Genomic DNA, 10,542 nt, shown 5'->3' with positions numbered 1-10,542 from the left:
TCCTGATTCCTTGGCAACTAGTGCTCATAGCAACCCATAAAATATATAACAGCTAGAAAAGTAGATCAATGCTTTAATAAGAGAAGACAAATGCTTTAAATGCCTTTATTAGTTGTTGTGCAAGAGCTGAAAGCCACACAGAGCTGGGCAGGCTACAAGAAAATAAAAATGTCTAGTTTCCCTTAGCAACCGTCATTTATAGCAACCAGTAAAATAATGTAAACTTGATGCAACAAATTGAATCAAAATTTCATTTTGATGATAAAAACATAGTAAAATGTTCTTTGGCAAATTAGGTTTAATGTTGAAATGAAACGCTTTCTGCATTAAGGCATGGACAGACCCACACATTTATATTATTTTTACAAACAACATACAAACTACACTTTTCGTAACAGCATTAAATTAAAGGGCTTAACACCACTATAAATACTGCAATAAATAATGCTCCAGTAGTCAGCCATTTTAAATTAATAACATTTTTCAGCATTATAAAGTACTTTAAAATACCAAACAGCAATAACATTATGACAGCTTATCTTCTGCACCATTCAAATTATAAACTTGTTCTAGGGGAAGTGAGTCTTAATTTTGTTTATTTTCCCCAAATATAATCTGTCTTTAAAATTAAACAAGTAAAAACATATATGGACACTCAAAGAATCTATAATTACTTGTAGAATGGGGTCAATTAATTTAACGGACTCAATTTAAGCTAAAATACTGTGTCTATGTGATCACGTCTGCCAGATATTACAAACTCCCATAAGAACTGTAGATGCTCTGACCTTAAAGGACCTTCTACCTTTGCTACACCTATTAAAAGAAAATGTATATTATATATGTAAGACAATGAAGAGATACCCACTTGTCTTGTGAGTACTCATACAGTTGTTGCTGATTGGTGTATAAAAAAAAAAAAAGGTTTAAAAAAAAGTTATTCAGTTTCAATGTAAGAGTTATTCCAATACGATGTCATATTTCAAGTTGCAAGACAGTTTTGTGCAGTTTCAACCCATCACTTGTGCAAAAAGTAACAAAAGTACAATAAAATGCCCCAGACGTAATAACTAAAAAATCTAAAATCACATAATTACTTTCCCTTTTTAACTGCTCAAAAGTATCGGTACATAGGACAGTTGTACCATTAGTTTAACCACACAAGCTTCAGAACTCTCAAAGTGTAAACAACGGACCAATTCTCTTCCTTTTACCTTTTAAACTACATATTGCACAAATGGAGGGATCGTCAACCAATGGAGTTCTTTAGCGTTTTTAAAGGATCTTGGCAGTACCTAATTAAAGGCGCTGTACCTGATTTTCACAAAGTAAAAAAGAGTTTAATAGTTCATTCCTCATTTACCATATGCATTACGAGCATCTTAATTATTCACCACAATGAGTTTATAAGCGCTTTTCACAACTTCAGAGACTAGAGCACAGTTTCGCTGTTATGGTAAAGCTAACAACAACTAGCATGCTAACTGCGCACTTCCCGATGTTCGTGGCAGTAAAACCTTTTATAATTAGATGCAGACAGTAGATTTATTTTGAACTCAAGAGCTGCTTATACAATATATCTGTACTGGGGCAAGACAAAATGAGGTCAAATACATGGGTACAGGCCTTTTACGAGGGTTTGGGCATTAGAACATTGGCAGGAGCAGGACGTCAGCGGGATTTTGTCAGATTTTTGTCCAGTTTTTATGTGGTTTGGAGCAGACTATGGACCCTGTGGAGCTGGTTTGGGGACAGGACAAGTCGGTGCACCTGCTCCTGACCTCTGGGACATGGGACCATCACACGTCCCACCAAAACCGCATCACTGAGCTTCTCCTCCTTTGCCTAAACAGATGCAAAACGGTCAGAATTTGTTTTGTTTGTTTTCTTCCTCATATATTAAAAAAAAAAATACAAAAAAACATGCACATTTCGTTACATAAGGGGGACAAAAATCAGGTCCCCGTGACGTAAAATTCAATATTATTAGACCAACAACATGAATGAAACATGAATGGGTTAAAATAGGTTAAGACAAGAGGTAACTATGGTTAAGGTTAGGATCAGACTTCAGGAAATGAATGTCCCAAAACTGAATTAGTTTTTTCTTTTGTATGTGTACACATTTTAAAACCCAAAATGTGTACACATACAAGTATAATCTCAAAAGAATATCTAATTCACTCTAATCACGTGGATGTGACAAACACAACTATATCAAATATGTGGACCTTCTGTCAAATATTAAACAAATATTCATTTTTTCTAAAAACTGACCTTGACAAATGGGGCAGATGGAAACGTGGCAAAGTCCGATGAGACCCGAGCTCCGGGCTGTTGGTTCACTACATGCTCTGCCACTTCATCCTGAGAGAGAAGGAGTGAGACAAAAGTCATTAACAAAATATGTTTAAAATATATTAAAAGAGTGTGATATAAACCTCCCCGAACCGCCACCTTAACGTGGTGGAGGGGTTTGAGCACCCGAATGATCCTGGGAGCTATGTTGTCGGGGGCTTCATGCCCCTGGTAGGGTCACCCATGGCAAACAGGTCCTGGGAGACGGGTCTGACTAAGAGCGGTTCAGAAGCCCATCATGGAAAGTAAAAGATCAAGGCCAGTTACGTCGCCCGGACTGGCGTTACCGGGGCCCCACCCTGGAGCCAGGCCTGGGGTGGGTGCTCGGCAGCGAGCGCCTGGTGGCCGGGCCTTTCCCCACGGGGCCCGGTCGGGCCCAGCCCGAAGAAACGACGTGGGGCCGTCCTCCCGTGGACCCACCACCTGCGGGAGGAGCCATGAGGGGCGGGTGCGGAGAGATCCGGGTAGCAGTCGAAGGCGGGGACCTCGACGACCGGATCTCCGGACATGGAGACTAGCTCTGGGGACATGGAATGTCACCTCGCTGGGGGGGAAGGAGCCTGAGCTTGTGCGGGAGGTTGAGCGTTACCGGCTAGATATAGTCGGCCTCACCTCCACGCACAGCTTGGGCTCTGGAACCCAACTTCTTGAGAGGGGTTGGACTCTCCATTTCTCTGGCGTTGCCTGCGGGGAGCGGCGGCGAGCTGGTGTGGGCTTGCTCATTGCCCCACAGTTCAGCCGCTGCGTGTTGGGGTTCACTCCGGTGAACGAGAGGGTCGCGTCCCTGCGCCTTCGGGTCGGGGACAGGTCTCTCACTGTTGTGTCGGCCTACGGGCCAAACAGCAGTGCAGAGTACCCGGCCTTCTTGTAGTCCCTGGGAGGGGTACTAGACAGTGCACCAACCGGGGACTCCGTTGTTCTCCTGGGGGACTTCAACGCCCATGTGGGTAACGACAGTGACACTTGGAGGGGCGTGATTGGGAGGAACGGCCTCCCCGATCTGAACCCGAGCGGTGTTTTGTTATTGGACTTCTGTGCTAGTCACAGCTTGTCCATAACAAACACCATGTTCGAGCACAAGGGTGTCCATCGGTGCACATGGCACCAGGACACTCTAGGTCGGAGGTCGATGATCGACTTTGTTGTGTCATCTGACCTCCGACCGCGTGTCTCGGACACTCGGGTGAAGAGAGGGGCTGAGCTGTCAACTGATCACCACCTGGTGATGAGTTGGATCCGCTGGCGGAGGAGGAAGCCGGACAGACCTGGCAGGCCCAAGCGTATTGTGAGGGTCTGCTGGGAACGTCTGGCGGAGCCCTCTGTCAGGGGGGTCTTCAACTCCCACCTCCGGGAGAGCTTCTCCCTGATCCCGGGGGAGGTTGGAGACATGGACTCCGAGTGGGCCATGTTCTCCACCTCTATTGTTGATGCGGCTGCTCGTAGCTGTGGTCGTAAGGTCTGTGGTGCTTGTCGCGGCGGCAATCCCCGAACCCGGTGGTGGACACCGGAAGTAAGGGATGCCGTCAAGCTGAAGAAGGAGTCCTATCGAGCCTTGTTGGCTCGTGGGACTCCTGAGGCAGCTGATGAGTACCGGCAGGCCAAGCGTGCCGCGGCTCGGGCAGTCACAGAGGCAAAAACTCGGGGTTGGGAGGAGTTCGGGGAGGCCATGGAGGAGGACTATCGGACGGCCTCAAAGAGATTCTGGCAAACCGTCCGACGCCTCAGGAGGGGAAAGCAGTGCTTCACCAACACTGTTTACAGTGCGGGTGGAGAGCTGCTGACTTCGACTGGGGATGTTGTCGGGCGGTGGAAGGAATACTTTGAGGATCTCCTCAATCCCACTGTCACGTCTTCCGAGGAGGAAGCAGAAACTGGGGACCCAGGGGCGGACTCGTCCATCACCCTGGCTGAAGTCACTGAGGTGGTTGGCAAGCTCCTCGGTGGCAAGGCTCCGGGGGTGGATGAGATCCGTCCTGAGTACCTCAAGTCTCTGGATGTTGTGGGACTGTCTTGGCTGACACGTCTCTGCAACATCGCGTGGCGGTCGGGGACAGTACCTGTGGAATGGCAGACCGGGGTGGTGGTCCCTCTGTATAAGAAGGGGGACCGGAGGGTGTGTTCCAATTACAGGGGAATCACACTCCTCAGCCTTCCCGGTAAGGTCTATTCCAGGGTGCTGGAGAGGAGAATCCGACCGATAGTCGAACCTCGGATTCAGGAGGAGCAGTGTGGTTTTCGTCCTGGTCGTGGAACACTGGACCAGCTCTATACTCTCCATCGGGTCCTCGAGGGCTCATGGGAGTATGCCCAACCAGTCCACATGTGTTTTGTGGATCTGGAGAAGGCATTCGACCGTGTCCCTCGTGGTGTCCTTTGGGGGGTGCTCTGGGAGTATGGGGTCCGGGGCTCTTTGCTAAGGGCTGTCCGGTCCCTGTATGACCGGAGCAGGAGCTGTGTTCGCATTGCCGGCAGTAAGTCAGACCTGTTCCCAGTGCATGTTGGACTCCGCCAGGGCTGCCCTTTGTCACCGGTTCTGTTCATTATATTTATGGACAGAATTTCTAGGCGCAGCCAGGGGCCGGAGGGGGCCTGGTTTGGGAACCACAGGATTTCATCTCTGCTGTTTGCAGATGATGTTGTCCTGATGGCTTCTTCGAGCCAGGACCTGCAGCAGGCACTGGGGCGGTTTGCAGCCGAGTGTGAAGCGGCTGGGATGAGAATCAGCTCCTCCAAATCCGAGGCCATGGTTCTCGACCGGAAAAAGGTGGTTTGCTCTCTCCGGGTGGGTGGTGAGTCTCTGCCCCAAGTGGAGGAGTTCAAGTATCTCGGGGTCTTGTTCACGAGTGAGGGAAGGATGGAGCGTGAGATTGACAGGCGGATCGGTGCAGCGTCTGCAGTGATGCGGTCGCTGTATCGGTCCGTTGTGGTAAAGAAGGAGCTGAGCCGGAAGGCGAAGCTCTCGATTTACCGGTCAATCTACGTTCCTACCCTCACCTATGGTCATGAGCTTTGGGTAATGACCGAAAGGACAAGATCGCGGATACAAGCGGCTGAAATGGGCTTCCTCCGCAGAGTGGCCGGGCGCACCCTTAGGGATAGGGTGAGGAGCTCGGTCACACGGGAGGAGCTCGGAGTAGAGCCGCTGCTCCTACACGTTGAGAGGAACCAGCTGAGGTGGCTCGGGCATCTGCTCAGGATGCCTCCTGGACGCCTCCCTAGGGAGGTGTTCTGGGCATGTCCCACCGGGAGGAGGCCCCGGGGAAGACCCAGGACACGCTGGAGGGACTATGTCTCTCGGCTGGCCTGGGAACGCCTTGGGGTCCCACCGGAGGAGCTGGAGGACGTGTCCGGGGTGAGGGAAGTCTGGGAGTCCCTGCTTAGACTGCTGCCCCCGCGACCCGGCCCCGGATAAGCGGAAGAAAATGGATGGATGGATGGATGATATAAAATTATAAGAGGCAGTTTTACCTTGAGTCTGTCCAAAGTGTCAGAGAGAGACTGGAGCCGCGCCGTCTGCTCCAACAGCTGAGCACTAGGGGTCACTGAAAAGTACATGTAAAATCAATCATATTTTTTAAAAAAAGTCCTCCTTATTTTAGTTAGTTCATTATTTTATTTTTATGAATCTTTAATTAACCAGGAGGTCCCTTGAGCTGTTAATCATACTCACTAACAGGACTTTTGTTTTGTACAAAATATGAATTATATAAATATAAGATTATATAAAGTCCACATATAGTGTACATCAATCAAAATATTAATATAACTTGGTTTAACAGTTTGTTCTCGGGTATGAGATGATACTTCCTCCCCATCAACAGTCTGTCTATATTATCAATGTGATATGAATTGTTCTGAATGCCCATAGATGTACAAAAGTACTTGTGACCATATTATATTTAAGTTTTTACAACTAATACTAACTTTTTAGAGTGCAAAACAGAAAACATAAATGAGCTAGTATTCAACAGAGAAAATCCATGAGAATTTGTACTGATAAAAGTAGTTTACCAGGAGATTTCCCAGTGACGTCCACCACTTTAACATTGGCGCTCATCTGCAGCAGAGTCTCCAGCAGTTGGTCTGTTTTTCGGTAGAGGGCGCTAGAGATCACTTCAGGGGAGCCTTTGGAGGGCAGTTTAGTCACATGCAGAGGAGGCAGAGACGCCAACTGGGCCCGCATCCTCTCAGCCTGAAACAATAATCAGTGATAGTACGTAAGTCCAAACTCCAAACATGTGTGATTTTTTTATAGAGCACCTTTTAACGAGGGGTCATGGATGCAGTCAGTACTCAGTATGTGATGTACAATCACTCATCAAAGACTAACAAGAGACTTAAGTTTCACTACATTAAGATTAAAGTATTATTCATATAAAGCAGAATAAAACCATGACATGACAAGCTTGGGGCTGAATCTGGGTTCAAAACCAAGAATAAACAAAGATATATTTACAAGGGTTGGTTAATGCAACTTTTATGTCTTAATTATATCAGTTTTCCCCTCAAAGTATACTGTTTTAGCAGCACTTTGTCTTAGTGCCCTGTCCACATTTAATTGTAAAACATTTCTGTGCTGTGCTTATCCTCCCTACTTCACATTTCGTCTGAAAAATCTGTTGTAAACCTGTGCTAGTGGCCAAAAACTGAATTTATGCAAAAACTTGTGATGAGCCAAAGGGTTTGAGAGCACTAGAAGACAGTTTTTTGCTTCTCGTCAAAGCATCTTGGTGCGTGTTGGCCTTTAGCGATACACGCTGAGAAGCAGGATTTTAGCGTTTTGGTGTATGGAAACCTGCCAAATTTCTTGTGGTTTTTTCTTTTCTGAACACAAGGGCTACTGTTGACCGTAACCCACGCCAAAACAAGAGCAAAACAACAGCAGTCTCAACTCATTAGAGCCAGTCTCCAAAAACAGACCAGTAACTGACCAATAGTTTTCACATTAGCAGTTATAAGAACAACAAAAGGTGTTAACTCTGAACTAAACACACAATATCAAAGAATTACAGTATATTATTTACTGATTACTGATTGATTACCTTGAGGCGGTTGTTCTCGTTCTTGAGTCGTTTGATGCAGAGTCTTTGGACTTGGATTTGTTGCGTGAGCAGAGGAGAGTCTATGACCTGGAGGCCTGAAACCGGGCCCAGACTTGACATTGTAGTGACTGAGGGAAAAGGCATGAAAAAATACTGTTAATCTAGGATAAAATAAAAAAACAAATAGTTCAATCCACTAAAATACAAAGACAATTTTTTACTGTCTTTTGTCAATTGTCACAACACATGCGATTTACAATGCCAAAAAAATATAAACTCCTTATAATCATAATTAAAAAAATAAAAAATACGGGAACTTTCTGAAAATTAGTAACAGATAAATGACATTGGATATAACATAAATAGCATTCAGTAAGTAATAAAGGGTAAATTCATGCAGTTGATGCCACCCTTCAAACTTATTTTTAAAGTATTTGCAGGATACAGGTGCGCTCAATACCTTTTTGTTCTTCTGTAGATTCAAAGCAGGAGTTAATGAAAGGAATAGGGAAACATAAAGAGTTAAAATCTACATCTATTTTATGTTTTATGTGTAGTTTTTATCTTATCTTTCTGTTGCTTAATTTGATTAGCATTAAAATCTTCCCTCACCTCCAGAGCCTCCTGTGACGATAGAGGAGATTCCCGACGGGGCTCCTCCTCTGACCCCCTCCACCGTGGTCTTGGACTGACTGCTCACTCTCTGCTTCAGCTCGGCTTTCTCTGCCTCCAGTTGGTCGATATCGGCCTGGAGAGCGTCCATCGTCTCCTCAAAGTCCCTGAAAAACACACCATGATACTTTAAAGGAGGTGTTTCAGGTGTTCTTTTACATGCACTCACAATGTGTTCAGTGTTGGTCATCACAGACTCTGATCACAATTTTATGCCTCTACACCTCTAAAGTAATGAGCTATCTCTTTTGTAATAGTGTCTTGAAAATAATGCTGAGATAGACTTTAATATTCCTTTAGGAAATAATTAGGTGTCTTGGGAACGCCCTGCTTAGACTGCTGCACCCCAGGTAAGTGGAAGAAAATGGATGGAAATGATTTGGTGTTTTCTGCATTTATTCATTTATTGTTTTGATAGGGAAGAGTATGTAAATTAGACGTGTAACATACTACAACAGTTATAGCCGAGGTTAATTTGAAGCACTTTTAGGGGGTATTTGACCCTTGCATACCTCAGGAGCAGTGGGCGCGACTGCCATGGGTGCGCTTTCCAGGTTGAGGGCCAAAATCTTTTTAATGAGTACTAAACTAGAGGATTAATAATTTGAGCATTTTTTTTTAGGTTGACAAATATGGTCTAATATGTACTTCACCACCAATCACTCACACATCATATTCATACTATCTGAGCAGGAATCAATCCTCCAACCTTCATATGGACGAGTTCTTTAAGCACAGAGCTGGTGTCTGCTGGTCATAATGTTATGGCTCATCCCTGTATATCTCTTGTACATATATCACATGTCTATAACAGTGTCTTACTTTTCTTTCTTCTTGAGCAGAGTCTGAGCCTCGTCCAGTCTCATCTGGATCTTCTCCACTCGTTCATCTGCATCTTTAGACGAACTGTCCAGTTTCTTCTCCAGGAGACTCAGGCGCACACTGGCCTCGCTCAGCTCCTCTCCCTGAAAAGTCATGACATTTAAAGTGTTAAGTATGTACTTTTTGACTATACCATAGTCACTTGGTCTTGTACCTTGATTTTGAGGGACTTCTTGAGCTCTTTGATGACGGTCTCTCTGTCCTCCAGCTTCATCCCGAGTCCTTCTGCGTCTGTGATCTCAGCTCTGAGCGCAGCGGCTCTGAGGTCCACGGGAGGAGGATTCTGAGAAATAAAACAACAAAGTGGAGTCAAAACCAAACTCACGCTGACAGGAGTTCACCAATACTAAAGTGACTGAGCTGCATTTATAAATCACAAAGTAAAGAACTGCCCAGAAAACCTTGTAAAAAAAAAAAAAAAAAGAAAATCTCTACGAGACGTGTGCAGGAAGAACAAACAACATTTTGACAAAAGGGTCAACTATCAGTAGTTCTGTCTACTCTTACCTTGTTCTGGGGTTTCTCAGAGTCGTACTCGCCCTCCTGCATCGCGGTGGCCATTTTGTTCATGGTAGCAATGACGGTGCCGCAGGACTGACGCAGATACTCGTGTGGGTTGGCCCCTTGAGCTCCATAGACCTATGACAAAAAGTGTATTATAGACAATATAGACCCACATATAGGGTGGAAAGTTACAAAATTCAAAGTAAAATATCAGTTATTGTGAAACTATTTGAATCAAAAATCTCGACAGTAACATTTCATAATAACAACACTATTTAAGAGTTAAGTAGCAGTTACTAAGCCTGAATCATTCTTAATAAACTAGTTTTTCATTATGAGCTAAGTCTCTCTTTATAGTTTCTTAAGGTAATTATTTTAAAGTATTACCAAATCTCCAAATACCATCAAAACCAGTGCTAAATAAGGCTCTTCCAGGCTAAGTAAGAACTTAACCTGGGGCAAAAAAGTGTGAACAAAAACTAGCCTTAACTTCATACCACATCTACAATTAGTGCTTTAAATGAGAGCAAAACACTAAAAACCTCCTCCTATTCACTGCTCAGACCTGTTCTCCGGCCTTAAAAGCCACGTCCTCCAGTTTAGCAGCAGACAGTCCCTCCTGTTCCCCCAGGGGAGACACCATCTGGGCCCCGGCTGCTGCCACCTCCTGGAGCACCGCCACCACCCACGTCAGGTGCTTTCTACAGTCTGACAGAGTGTCCGAAACCTGCGGATGAGAACGAAGAAATGCAATATTGTAGTGTTAATGTGAACTGAAAGCTCATTTGAAAAGTAAATAGCAATTCTAATAGTAATATTTTTTGTAAACATTGTCAGAGTAGTTTTTAGTTGTGGTTTAAGCCAAATATGAAGGACGCAGTAAAGTGATTCTCATAGATACATCAAATTAATAATAGTAGACATAGCAGTAGTTAACAGCAATTAGGACCGTTGCCAAAGTGATTAAGAATGTAAAACAAAACATGAAATCTTCTGAATGTGTTTTTGCTTTCTGTTATATGTTACAGAATGGGAAAAAGTCATCAAAATATATAACATTCTATTTTAAATTGTTAATCACTAT

General features: G+C 44.7%; 1 protein-coding gene across 5 annotated transcripts in view; it reads right to left on the bottom strand.

The window, feature by feature from the left end:
* Window positions 1–91: 91 nt before the first annotated feature.
* Window positions 92–10,542, bottom strand: part of LOC117390476 (dynactin subunit 1) — a 35,488-nt gene continuing 25,037 nt past the window's right edge. For 4 of the 5 annotated variants that reach the window (XM_055231122.1, XM_055231123.1, XM_055231124.1 and 1 more), the window contains 11 exons: window positions 10,024–10,185; window positions 9,462–9,593; window positions 9,109–9,237; window positions 8,895–9,037; window positions 8,013–8,179; window positions 7,861–7,872; window positions 7,401–7,528; window positions 6,370–6,550; window positions 5,827–5,900; window positions 2,278–2,367; window positions 92–1,845 (listed from right to left, as the gene is read on the bottom strand). In XM_055231122.1, coding sequence (XP_055087097.1) covers window positions 1,705–1,845; window positions 2,278–2,367; window positions 5,827–5,900; window positions 6,370–6,550; window positions 7,401–7,528; window positions 7,861–7,872; window positions 8,013–8,179; window positions 8,895–9,037; window positions 9,109–9,237; window positions 9,462–9,593; window positions 10,024–10,185 — 1,359 coding nt within the window. In that variant the 3' untranslated portion in view covers window positions 92–1,704. The remainder of the gene's footprint in view (window positions 1,846–2,277; window positions 2,368–5,826; window positions 5,901–6,369; window positions 6,551–7,400; window positions 7,529–7,860; window positions 7,873–8,012; window positions 8,180–8,894; window positions 9,038–9,108; window positions 9,238–9,461; window positions 9,594–10,023; window positions 10,186–10,542) is intronic. The other variant, XM_055231126.1, reaches the window with a different exon arrangement.

The sequence above is a fragment of the Periophthalmus magnuspinnatus genome, chromosome 22 (assembly GCF_009829125.3).
Source record: "Periophthalmus magnuspinnatus isolate fPerMag1 chromosome 22, fPerMag1.2.pri, whole genome shotgun sequence".
Taxonomy (NCBI): domain Eukaryota; kingdom Metazoa; phylum Chordata; class Actinopteri; order Gobiiformes; family Gobiidae; genus Periophthalmus; species Periophthalmus magnuspinnatus.
This window is presented reverse-complemented; position numbering and strand designations above follow the sequence as displayed.